The following is a 13,860-nucleotide window of genomic DNA, read 5'->3' on the forward strand; positions in this document are numbered from 1 at the left end:
ATATCAATTAACAATTGTGTCTATATCACTGATACATGTCAAAACTCATTGATAACAATCCAAAAAAATGCATGAATTTATTTTCCTAATGAGTAGATCATTTGGCCATTGAAAATCACGAAATGAGAAGAAGATCTAGCAAGTCATCTTTTGGCCAAAATATCTACATTGAGCATTGAAGATGAGTCCTCATAAGACTAGTATATCCAAAGGGAATTATGAACTAAGAGAAATTAAAATTTTAGAACATCTCACCTTAATACAAGTACCTGTCTAAAGAATTTAAAATATTTTATTTGATAAAAGAAGAAATCAAAATGAGATTATCATTGGCGCACTTCAAGGAGTCAAGGATTATATGGAGAAATGGATCAACTACCATCAGAGACAAGTGCAACCATACTAAGATTGTAAGTTTTGAAAATGATTTTAGCACATGATCCCTTCGCATTGGAAGAAGCTAAAATAGCACAATAAAAGGACCTTGTGAATCATTTCAAATGGTTGAATTTTCTCTATTTCATCAAATAGAAATTAGCACCATAAAGGAAACCATCCTCCACACTACCCTCCAAAAGCTGATTTCATCAAATAGAAATTAGCACCACAAAGGAAACCATGCTCCACACTACCCTCCAAAAGCTAAATTTGCAAGAATGACCACATATTATAAATAGTTAATTAAGGAGTAATGTAAGAAATGAAATCTCAAAGATAAGAAAGGCTACCATCAACTACATGTGAATCATGATCATTGAGAAGAAATAGAAATATAATTCCATGGTAGTTGAATTGCCTATAGTACTCCCACTTGTAAGTAGGATACCACCACATACCAAGGGAAAAGAGAATCAACCCTCCTTATATGGCCCTTGCTCATCATCAAATATCTTGCAAATCATATGCTCCGTCTATACTAATTAGCCATGGGGAACCAATACAAAATAAATTAACATTGCTTGTAACACGTGAGAACTTTATCTTCCTATACAAAGGTATGCTTGGCCTAGATGCTAAATCTAGGCATTCTTTAAGAGCTAGCCAACTAGCTTTTGACTTTAACCAAGACAATCCATAGGACATGGATCTTTACCTTTAATTAAAAGTGCATGACCTCACAAAACAATCCATCTCGAGGTTAAAAATCTGGCATGATGAAGGTTGGCTCCAAGGCATGAAATCCATCTTTAAGTTAAGAAACTGGCATGATGAAGCTTGGTTCCAAGGCATGTGCCATTTTCTTTCTTCCAATCAATTACCATTCACAATTTCAACTGAAAATGTATGCCAAAAATCAATGATCCAAATAAGGCCAAAATTTTGCAAGATGGGCATCTTCCCAAAATCTTCTATTTCTAACCTCCACCCAACTATGGATCGAACATCAAATAGGAAGAAGGTGATGTTAATCAAATGCCAATCAAGCAAAATGGGGTTTAAGCAATCACTATGACTGAAGTTATAAAGTCAATGATGATGATGAGGATGTAGTTGATGCAAAAGTTATGAAAAGGAGGCATTGAAAGTGGCTTTCGTAAATCACACAAGTATAAGTATTACCTCTTTAGCATATTGGGCATAATCAATAACAGTATAAGTATTATTTTTAGCATGTGGAATGACATAAATATGCCTTAAATAGATTTGGCACACTAGCAAATAGACTAGATGCTAGAGTGAGCCATTATCTTTGTAATGATCCACAAATGGGGTTGGTAGACTTCACTCTTGGGGACACCTTGTCTAAAGATTGTAGGGACCTAATTAGCCTGGTTTCAAATGGTGGGCTTAAAAGCTACTATCAGATGAAAGGCTTGTCGTGACTTGCATTAATGGCCAATGGACACAAAATGGACGTGTGAACCCACCACACATGGTGAGAGCAAAGGAGAGGACCAACTGTGATTCATGCAAAGTACACAATTGTCTACATTATACTGGATGTCCCACCATCATAAGCAATGGGTGTGGTGTGTGGTGGTGCTCTTCTTGAACAAACTACACTCACAATTTGTCATTTACACGTGTTGCATTAATGAATCTAGTTTCATTTACATGTGTTGCATCAATGAATCTAGTTTCGCCTTGCTACATGTACCCTCTATTTTGTACCATATACATTCTTCCTTTCTCAATTGATTACATCATAGGTTTGAACGTCCATTCAGTTCTGTAAAATTTACATCCACCAAACAGAGAGTTTATCCCTTAATCACACCAAGCATTCCTGACTCAAACGATGTTGTGTACATAATCTTTCTGGGATTTGTGTTCCGGAATGGCTAGGAAAATTCATGTGACTGACGTTTTGTAAAGGCTCGAGATCCCATCAGGTCAGCAAACAAACCAGATAACCACCCTTCTTTTGATGGTCTCTCCTAGGATGAGATTGTTCTTTGGACTTTGGCTGACTAATTTGCAAACTCAGGGCTTGGAATATTTCCTCTTGTGACCTTCACAAGCTACATATCAATATATTGATGCGCACTCAAGCATTGATTATTATTTTGAAAGAAAACGTAAATCACAAATTCTCACTCCCCTAGCATAGGCATGCACAACCCCAGCCACAATGAATTTTGTACTTCAGACCAAAGGGGTTATCGCACAACCCCAGCCACAATGAATTTTGTACTTCAGACCAAAGGGGTTATCACTTTCATTCCAGATAGTTGATAGACATGTTGTAAACCCTTCTGAATAATGCAGAAGCACCTAACTAGCAACCGCAGAACAAAACAATCAGTTAAACTCATTCCAAAAGAGTTAGAAACAATCCGTTAACTTACCCATACCTAAAGAGCACCCTTCTTTGGCTTTTGAGTAGGCAGCCAGCTAAAACGTGTCATTGAAACCTGGTACAAGAAGCAGCTACAAGCTAGCAAACCACCACAGTGCTCCCATGAAGAAAAGCCAAAAACAAATCTGAAAAATTATACGATAGCCTTCTACATGATGATATACAAGACAGGCTACAATGTGTCGACAAGTTTACGTCACATTCATATACAGATTAGAAATAAATGACCATCGAATTTTCTTCACTTTGCCCTTGTCTCTGCTATTTCAGCCTTTGAAGCATGGACTCTCCAACAATGTACTATTCTGAACCACACTGACATGTAGAAACAGGGACTTCATGAGGGGTCTTCTCAGGACCCAGAATACGGATATTGCGAAACTTTGGAATGGCACTCTGCTTGGCTACCCTTCCTAGAGATCACAAAGAGCACCGGAGCTGTGAGCTTCAAACGCTGCTTTTTCTGGGTAGATTCCGAACCAAAATGAAGTTCCACCCATGCGGTGAACAGCCTACCAAAGAAGGACCAGGATCATCAACAGAAATAGGAGCTTCCACTTCCACCTCCATTTGCTTTTTGACGCTACATTCTTCCCAGTTCTCTTTAACTGCCGATGGGGGATCACTTGCTTTCTTTTGTTTTGCTAACAACATCGTTTCTGCCCGCAGCTGCTTACATAACTCTTTGACCTGCTTGGTACCTGGATACAAGCCAAGTAAACCAACCAGCCAAACAACAGGGTTTTGAAATTCAGATATTAGTCTGCTTCACGTGGTTTCCTGAGACACCTTACATCATGAAAAACTACATTCAAGCTATAAAATCAAAAGAAGAGAGTTCTCTTTAGATGCAATTAATCCCTTGACACCAGCATGGATCTCATGAAGGTGGAGCGTGGAAGTGTGGTTCTTATGACCTTGCTGCTGCCTCAAGGGTATCCGAGCTCCACATGACTTACCTCATGTCACATCCATCTATTGCTTTAGCGAATGTATTGATACACCTAAAAATAAATGCATTTTTGCCAATTTGCTGTCGGCAACATTACCTGCGACCTCGAAACCACCCAACTTGGTGGCTAACCTACGACTTCAAAATCACAGACTTGGTGGCACCCACTGAAACCTTGTGCCCTACAGTTACTAGCATGAGAGTGCATTTCCTCAAAAAGCGTTGCACAATGTTGGAGGCTTCAGAGGTAGGGAAGAAGGCACCATTGGGACACTTAAAACAATATTTGAGAACAAAATTGACTAGGGTAAAAAGACCTATAACTAAAATCTATCACAAAGACCTACCATGGCAGGGCTACAGCAAGCATCAATGGTCACATGCTTCTCACCTTTCTTGCCATAGCCCAATTTAATAGTGAACTTGTTGCCAGGCAGCAGATGAAGGTTAAAGCACAGCTGTAGTAGTCCAGCAAAACGCAAGCAAGAAAGTGACCAGTCATGTCCCCTTGTAGGCAACTTTGCACGAGTTCATGTGAGTGCTACTGAATCAAGAGAACGCACATCAGTCCGGTCTGTTTTGGGGGCCAGATTCAGGTCACAGAACTGTACTCATTAATCAACAGCAATAAGGCAGAAAATACACCTTCAGGTGTTCTTGGACCTCTCACGGCAGGAGATCAACCGGATTATCCGGTTGGATCTACTACATAGAACATGGGTGCCTCCTTCCCAGGAGCTTGGCACAAAATCCCAGTTTTACAGGGACCACTTCCAGAGAGTTTTAGGGGATGTATTCATTGAGATCCCGAGATACATGTCACATACCATGCATATCGTGATTGGCTAGCTCAGGGTATCCTCTCACTGCCTCTGAGTCGAGACTGGCAAAGCTGATGATACCTCACAAGAGGATCCGATATGCAGAGTATACACCACAGGACAGGTGGAAGATGAGGCGCACTACATGCTTAGCTGCCAGACCTGCTATGAGATTTGGGGGAGATTCCGTTGCCCCTTCGGAAAAGGCTTTGGTCCACTCGTACCAGTGATGATCAGAGATGCCTAGGCATGTATTTAGCTCACACGTCATAGGGATGTAATACTGAGACAGCATACTGAGAGACAAACCCAACATGAAACTCCTCAGAGGGCCATTACAGATTTCTTTAATCTACATGCATCCACATCAAAGCCCACCACTTGCACTAGCGGTCCAGCCCCACGCCCTAGAGGGTTCCTCAATGAGAGAGCTCGATCTATTTTGCGGACCAGACACCCTGGACCCAGAGCAACAATACCCTCCACCAAACAGAGAGATACAAGAGGCTCTTCGATGACATGCTTCCACGTGGACATTACCATTAGTCGATCATGGATAGTTTACCTCATATACAGGATGATTGGCTGTATATACACTAGTGATAGTTCTTTTTCATTTCTTTCAGTTACTTTTTCCATGGCTCAGTATACCCATGGTATCATTGTAGCACTCATGATCTCATAGACCATGGGAGTCTTCTGTAGATGTTAATATTACTCTCTCTATCTCTCTCTCTCGCTCTCTCTCTCTCTCAGAATGATATGCGAGCCTATGCTCTTTATACATGGATCAGCTCTAGCATCTTAGCTCTAGCGTTTTAGCTTTGTCATTTTCTTTCCTTTCATTTTAGTACCCATGATGATATATTCCATGGACATGATGTAATCCTTTTGGTCTCCTAGGTAATTTTGGCCTTTTGCAGACATTAATATAACTTTCTTTCTCTCTCTCTCTCAATTTGAACGAACATTCTCTTTGCAAACTAACAAGTAGAAGTCCTCCAAGCGTCCGTGTATAACAGCGGAGACCACCTACACTGACCTATAACATTCGAAACCATCTAGTACATTGATCTGGAACCACCTCAACTTCCAAAGGGAAAAATAAGGCCGTGTCTTCAAGATCGGGAATCCCCTCCATAGGGACAATCTCATCACTCTCAACCAGACATGACTAACGAACACCAGATGAATCTTGATTCTTGGAGGTAGTGCTAACCGATAGGTCACATCTCTTGTCACCATTTGGTCACCCAAAACGGTCCCCCAGTCTCGTGTCGCTTTGCAGAAGGCCACGCATCCCTCGTGCTGCCCATATCGAGGCCAGTGCATAGATCCGAGTGTTCAGGATCCCTCATTTGTGCTTTCCAATGAACCAAACTTGTACCTAGAAATACGTGTGATGTATGCAAATTCCATGAACGAGAGGTTTTTCCACGACAAAGAAGTTGCACTTGCACACATGTTTGCATGCTTGAACTTTTTTTGCCTGGATTCTGCCCATGGGCAGATTTTGTGGAGGCAATGAAGGGCTTGAAATCACAAATTAGCAGGCAAAGAAGGAGAAAAGGGAAGAGAGAACGCTCACAACACCGATTAAGTACCCAATAACCCACTAAAGGGCCCCCCACCACGGCAGATGGTGTATTTGCTTTGTTGCTGCAGATGCGAAGTGAAATACAAGTGACTCGACTTTGACTGCATTAACTTGAACTCTTGCGTTTTCCAGTTGGCCTAGCACATCTTGCCTTGTGTTTTCTCCTGCTGCTGCACCGCACACCTGTTGTGGGCTGCCTATGCAAGAATGTGTGCTGCATTTACTGCTCTGTTGAGCTGCTTGTAGGATGGCAACCAAATGCACTTAAAGCTCTTGAGCTGTTGATCATGCGATGATGAAAAGGAGGGCTGGGTCGTCTTTTGTATTGGAGTATCAAGAAGCTAAACCACGCTAGTAATATTATAACATTAAGCAAAAAATTATACAACAAAACAATAACGTTCAGAGTTGCAATTATGTTACCTTGCCGAACAATGGGAGCACTCCTACTGTTTTGAAAATCCGGGCTTCGCAGAACCTGAAAATAAACAGAACAATTATTAACCCTTGAGATCAAAAGATTGATCCCTGTGTCAACGCACCCTTGCACAAGTGGCTATCACACCATGCTTCCCAGCAGAGGCAAGACTTTGAATTCCGACCACTAAATATATATATATCTCTCAAAAAAAAAGAGATCGGTGCATGCATAAAATAAATAAAAGAGCAAAACTCACATGCACCCAAGTTCAAATGACTAAGTTGCAATCAATTGTCGTGCTAGCTTGGTACATCGCAGAAAACCCAGTTCTACATTGTAAGGATGGGATCGCCAAACAATACGCTTCTGGATTATGTAACACAGTGGGATCAGTATGAGTTGGAGAACACGAGCCTTGATGGAGACATGAACAATGCCCCAAATAACTTTGTGGAGAGATTGCAGAAGAGATTTCTCCCCCACTGTAGGTACAAAAACTGACAAGCAGAAAGATGGCAAGATGACGGGACTGTTTTTCCAGGCACAGCAGACACCAGGCACCCTTGCTTTGGCCAAGAAAATTGTGCCTACTGTGCCAAGAAAGGCAGCAAGGGGAAATCACCCTCTGCATGTATGGACCCCAGCTTCAATTCGCCAGACACTAGACACCCTTGCTTTGGCCAAGAAAATTGTGCCTATCGTGCTCAAGAAAGGCAGCAAGGGGAAATCACCCTCTTCAAAAACAGACCCCACGACAAGATCAAAAGATTACAAGCAAGAAAGAGCGCAAGACACTCTAAGCAAGTGTTAAAAAATACCGAGTTACCGTGTGCACAAGCCAACCACCATGAAAAGCAAGATCTCTTACCTAACAAACTTCAATCACATGACAGAGAGAATAATACTGAGCTAGCATGTTCTCCTGTGAAGGGAACCTTGATGGCTAGACTAGAAGTGCTGATATGGAGCTCATACAAAGCTGCAGAGCAGGAGGAAACAAGAGCCGCTGCTTCACATGCAACCAAGTTCAGACACGTGAACTTGTGATAATAATGAATAACGAAGAGTCATGCATTCGGCACCTAGTGGGGGTAACACATGTAAGGTGCACACTTATAAGGTCTAGAAGACTTGCTGAGATCCTTAATGATTTAGAACACTTCTTTACACTCAATTTGTTGCAGCTTGAGAGCTTCCTACAGATTGTATCGAAATGGAAGAACTCTACTCGAAAAAGATTTGAACAGCATTCTAGTTTCCTCATACACCAGGAGAAGCGTGAGCAGCATCTCCAACAAGAGTTAGGGCATCTGAAGAAAAATGAGTTGTATATCAAGAAACCATCCACGAAAGGTTTTATCTCATAATCCATAACGAAGAGATTGCTTTAGGCCCAGCCAAGATCAAGAATATAGTCACGTAACTAGTTCCCAAAGCTGTTCAAAATCTCCAACAATTCATCGGTCCTGCTCAAGCATACCAAGGGCATGTGAATAGGTTTTCAGACATAGCAATCTTTCCATTCAACCTCCTGAAGAGTGTAAAGACCAAGAGACTTAAGACTTCTCCACCCAGTGAAGCCTTTCCTCTGCCATTGTTACGGCCTTTCGACCGTTAGCCAGTTAAGGCTTCCGAAACTCCGCCCTGTGGAGGGTTCGAGAATCTTTCCTCCTGGTCCAAGACCATGGGCACAAGCTCCTCCCACGTGATGGTGCTGAGCCTACCACTGGTAATCAAAGACGAGTAAAATGCTGAGTACTAAGAGGGCAAATGCGACAACAACGTTATGGCCATGTCTTCCGATGATATCTCCTTCCCAGCCTAAAGAACTTCCTGCTGAAGAGCCTGCAGCTTGTTAACATGCTCCCGCATTGTCGACGACTTTGCAGGGCTCATAACCCGCATCTGTACTTCCAAGGAAATCCTCTTCATGGACGATACCCTGTTTTAAAGAGAAGCCAAATGCTGCCATATACCTCTGGTGTAACTTGGTTGAACACAATGCTAATCAATACACTTAAATACACTAAGATTTTATGGACACTTGTTCAAATACAAGAAGTAAATTTCTGAATTGACAAGAGACACACAATGAGCCGGAACGGCCGACCCCTCCCTCAAATAAAGTATATTGATCTCGGGAGAATCAAGTACATAGTGTCATGGGCATTTCTGACCAGATTTCCAACCAATGCATATGAATACAATATTGCAAACAAGTGGTTGTCGATGTAGACTTGCAACCCACACTACCCTCTCAAGTGCCCATGTTCCCTACCATCTGCTCTCTATTGTTCCACCAACACATGGTAGCAACAATCTGCAAAAGAGCACGTAGGACAAGAGAACACTACACAGGGTATGTGATCTTGTAATCCAGTTCCTTCCTCCTGCTACTTGCTCCCATATTTAAGCATAAAAGCTTACCAATAGCAAGTAGTCTCGATGAGACAGCGGAAGTCTTCCCGATGGAAGTCCTTGGGAGTGTTGAGATCTTTGATTTGTCGCCTTTCTTCACGACAAAAGTCTTCAAGAGGATGAAGAAAACCTTGGGAAAGCTTTGCTGAATTTCAATCATTGGGAGTGAATAGGAGAGTGATTAGCACTTGGAAACACTCTTGGAAGCTTGGAAAAACACCCTAGCAAGTTGGGTATGGCTATGGAGAGCTTGGAAATGGAGAGAAACGGTGGAAAAACAGAGTTTTCAGCCTCCAAAAATCTTCATGAAGAGAAAACACGATGGCACTCATCCAAAACCTTTTGCCTCATGTTAGACACCACACATAGGCAATTATCTTTCATGAGATAACCCTCTTTGATCACATATGAGGCATGTGCATGACCAGCCATCAAATCAGCCCAAATAGTGGCAAAATCAGCATCTGTATGATACAAATCACGCATGGTAGACAAGTCCCCATGAGAGGCAACCGAGATAGCTGCTACATACGGCTTTCGTGACAATGCATCGGCCACTACATTCTTCTTTCCCGGGGTGTGCAAGATTTGAAAATGAAACATAGAGAGGAAATTGGCCATCCTCATATGCTTCTCTGACAACTTAGTTTGAGTAAGAAAATACCTCAAACTTTGGTGATTTGTCTTCACAGTGAAATCAGCCCCAAGAAGTAATGTTTCCATATAGTAAGTGCTTGAATTACAGCCAAGAGCTCTTTCTCATAAATGCCAAGAGATAGCTAGGCATCATGCAATCTATGACTCTCATAAGCCACGGCATGTCCCTCTTGATTAAGGACAACTCCTATGCAATTTCCAGATGTATCACATCCCACACAAAAAGGCTTTTGCAAATCCGGAATGATAACACTGAACCATGAGTAGTTGTATCTTTCAATTTGAGGAATGCATCTCTCTCTACATTAGTCCATTTGAACACGGCCTTCTTCTTTGTCAAATCATGTAAAGGAGAAGCAATCCATGCAAAGTGCCGAATGAACCTGCAGTAGTAAGAGCATAATCCAAGAAAACTACGAATCTCATGCACCGAACTCAATTCAGGCCAATTCCGAATTGCATCAATCTTTGCAGGATCCATCCGCATCCCATCTTTGGACACAATATGCCCAAGATAATGTATCTCTGATAAGAAGAACTCACTCTTCTTTGCATTTATGAAGAGTTTATGCTTATGGAGCTCTTCAAAAACAATAGCCAAATGAGCTTTATGCTCTTCTTCGGTCTTCGAGAAGACTAGGATGTCATCAAAGCCTTCAGAGAGCAGGAGAGGAGCCTACGGAGGAGTCTAGCGTCCCTCCAGAGACTCCAGGAGAGGGATCCTACGAGCCCTTGGATCTCAGAGCAGATGGAGTCAGCTCGCACTGAGATCAGATCCATCGAGGAGAGGAGGGTGGAGTTCCGATTCCATGCTCGGGCTTCTTTTTGGACACAGGCTGGAGACAGAGTGACTCGAGATTTCTTTGAGGCGACAGGGCCTCGCTTCAGACGAGAGGGTCTCAGGCGTCTTCGGCAGGCTGATGGCCAGGTTGTGGTGGATCCCCCCAGGATTCGGGCTATAGCCACAGATTTTTACAGGGATCTTCTCTCTGCTGAGCCAGCAGATGACAGGGTGAGAGAGGCTCGAGAGGCAGTCTGGAGCTTCACGAGACCGGTTGTGCCGGCCCATTTGCAGCACTCCCTTCTCTCCCCCTTCTCGGATACGGAACTGGAGGAGGCTCTTCAGGCATTATCTCGGGGCAAATGCCCAGGAGAGGACGGTCTTTCGGTGGCTTTCTTCCAGAGGTACTGGGGCCTCTTACATAGGGGCTTCAAATTGGCATTCCAGGAGATTATGGAGTCAGGAGTCATGCCGGACAGCATGGCAGAGGGGTTGATCCACTTGATTCCCAAAGAGGGAGGAGACAGACTGGTGATTAGACAGTGGAGACCGATCACCTTGCTAGGCACGGCCTACAAGGTCCTAGCTAAGGCGATCAGCAGGCGGCTTCAACCTCACCTTCCGGACATCATCCACTCCACGCAGACAGGCTTCATCCAGGATAGGAGCATTCTGGATAACATTTTCTCTTTCTGGGAGGCTACGGCTCTGGCTAGATTTCGACAGGAGGATCTGGCAGTGCTCCTTCTCGACTTCGAGAAGGCATATGATCGGGTGGACTGGGCCTTCTTGGAAGGCACTATGGAGAGGATGGGCTTCCCCCCTCAGTGGATCCGTGGGGTCTCTGCACTCTACACATCGGCTCATAGCCAGGTGCTGATACAGGGCGTGCGCGGAGAGAGGTTCCAGCTCTCGCGCTCGGTGCGGCAGGGGTGCCCCTTGGCGCCCTTTCTTTTTCTTTTTGTGGCGGAGGCCATGAGCACTTTTTTGACGACACAGGATACAGGTTTGCGGGGCCTCCAGCTTCCCATCCGCACCTCGGAGGAGCTCCTAGACTCGGAGTTTGCGGATGACACTGCTGTCTATCTTCAGGGAGGTGAGGAGAACCTCCGCCGCTTCGCCTTAGCCATGGACAGGTTTTGCAGAGCTTCGGGCGCTTTGATCAACTGGCACAAGTCGTGTGGGTTGTGGGTCAGCTCTATGCCCCCCCCGACTTGGAGGCCAGTTGATGGTTTTCAGTGGCTGCCCCCTGGCACTACAGTGCGTTATTTGGGATGCTATGTGGGCATTGACATATCTCCGGAGCAGCAGATAGCCCCCCTTCTTCTGAGCATTCGGAAGAAGCTTCTGTATTGGAGTACCGCTCGTTTATCTCTGGCTGGCCGAGTAGTTGTGGCCAACCAGGTTCTGCTTGCTACTATGTGGTACATCACTTCTTGCTGGGCCTTCTCTCGGGCGTGCATTGGCCAGGTGCAGAGGCTCATCGGGAACTTTCTTTGGTCCGGTGGCGACGGGCGACCCGCCAGGGCCAAGGTGGCATGGGCGGTGATCACTCAGCCGAGGGAGAGAGGCGGCCTGGGCATTGTTGATCCTATTTGCCAAAGCCGAGCATTGCTTGGCAAGTTGGTAGTTCGTGGCCTCCTGCCAGGCGCTGAGCCGTGGAAGGAGTTTCTTGTTTCCAGGATGCTCAGCCGCACCCCTTCTCTTAGCGGCCCCTGGACCCCCAGCATCAGGTGGATCTTTACAGAGCAGCGATCCAGAGGAGTGGGCCTTGGCTTCGAGGAGCGTTTTGCAGCTAGCCTTCTGAGGGCCTGGGCGCATCTGAGGCCGTCACTCTTCCAGACTCCCCCGGGCACCGATGAGGAGCGCCTAAGGCAGCCTTTGATCTGGAACCCCTTGATTCGACTCCCCAGTGGCCATATGGTTGGATCGCGGTCTCACGTGTCGTGGGGCCCACTGAGCTCTGGCCCAGCCCAGTCCCTAGACGACTGGATAGGTTTTCAGCAGCTGCCTCTAGAGGCCCAGGAGAGGAGACTCAGCGGGATGAGGGGCAGAGAGTTGATGAGACAGGACATTGAGGCGGCCATCCCCCGGGAGTGGCAGACCCCAGTATAGGACCTCCACCTCCACAGTGGATGGGTGTCTTTACTCGGCATGAGATCCTTCTAGCGGTCTGCGGCACAGCGGAAAGAGTCGCCCCACTCACTTTCAAGGTGGGAGAGGGTGGCCAGCTTCAGAGGACACGACTAGATTTGGATGGGCTCCAGGGATGTATTCTTCAGAGGGTGCGGGTGGTCGGCTTTCATCAAAGACAGTGGCATGTAGACCCCTCACCGACCTCGATAGGGGAGGACTGTTCTTGGAGATTATGGGCTTGGGACAGCAGGCCTCTTATTCGCCTTCAGTGGGATCCAGGTGAGTGGTTTTGGCGAGATCCCTACTTGGCCCCTACCAGCCCAGGCATCCCCTTTTTTCAGTACACAGCGAGGTTGGGGCGGCGGATTCAGAGACACAGGATAGCGAGCACCCCGGCGGCGGCCGAGCATTGGCGGCGACAGGGGCTCTCCCCTGCCTTTTTTAGGGACTTCTGGCAGCGCCTTTGGGCCAGCTTCCGGCCCCGGAAGGTGACGCTGTTTCTCTGGCTCACAGCGCATAGAGGACTGGCTGTGGGGGCTTGGCTAGCTTTCGGCAGTCACCCAGCGTCCTGCCCTCGGTGCGGCCATGCACAGGAGTCGCAGCGGCACTGCTTATGGGATCGCCCACAGGCACAGCAGGTCTGGCAGCGCGCTCTCAGGATGGTTTTTGCAGGCTCACCAGGTGAGATGCTGGTGACGTGGGGTGCGGTGGCTTGGGCCACGGACAGCGGCCCGGCCCTTGGATATGAGGACGTCCCTGGCAGTGCGACCATCCAGGTCTCTGACAGGGCGATGGCGGTGGTTCCGACGCCATACTTCTCTTCGGCAGCCCCTCAGGAGGGGGTCGGGCACAGATGGGAGATGATCAGCAGCATGACGGCTTGGCACATTTGGAGAGCCTGATGCAGGGAGGCCATTGACCGCCAGGCGACTCCACCGGCAGAGGTCATACAGGCCCTCTGGGTGGACATCATTCACACCTTGAGAGGACACTGGGGGAAACTCCAGGGCGACTCGGATCGCATGAGAGGGCGCCGCAAGGCTTTCCTCCGCACTTGGCAGCCTGGCCCTTTCCTCACCGCGAGGGGCGAGGATGTCACTTGGCACTACAGGCCTCCAGTTTGGCTTTTCTCACCTCCCACATGTACTACTAGGTAGCCCCCCCCAGAGAGCGGCCAGCCACGGGGGTGGAGCTCAGGTGTTCACTGTGTTTTTTATCCCTCCTTGCGAGGTGAGCTTTGTAGCCTTATGGCGTTTTCTCATTAACTAATAGAAGGA

At 46.2% G+C, this 13,860-nt stretch overlaps 1 protein-coding gene across 1 annotated transcript in view; it reads right to left on the minus strand.

Moving 5' to 3' along the window:
* Positions 1 to 2,921: 2,921 nt before the first annotated feature.
* Positions 2,922 to 13,860, minus strand: part of LOC147605216 (uncharacterized) — a 29,829-nt gene continuing 18,890 nt past the window's right edge. Inside the window, exons 3-4 of the mRNA XM_086794416.1 lie at positions 6,594 to 6,648; positions 2,922 to 3,501 (exon numbers count right to left, since the gene is read on the minus strand). Of these exons, the coding sequence (XP_086650542.1) occupies positions 3,248 to 3,501; positions 6,594 to 6,648 (309 nt within the window). The 3' untranslated portion in view covers positions 2,922 to 3,247. The remainder of the gene's footprint in view (positions 3,502 to 6,593; positions 6,649 to 13,860) is intronic.

Source organism: Cibotium barometz, chromosome 60 (genome assembly GCF_041138505.1).
Source record: "Cibotium barometz isolate CiBa-2024 chromosome 60, ASM4113850v1, whole genome shotgun sequence".
NCBI classification, from domain to species: Eukaryota; Viridiplantae; Streptophyta; class Polypodiopsida; order Cyatheales; family Cibotiaceae; genus Cibotium; species Cibotium barometz.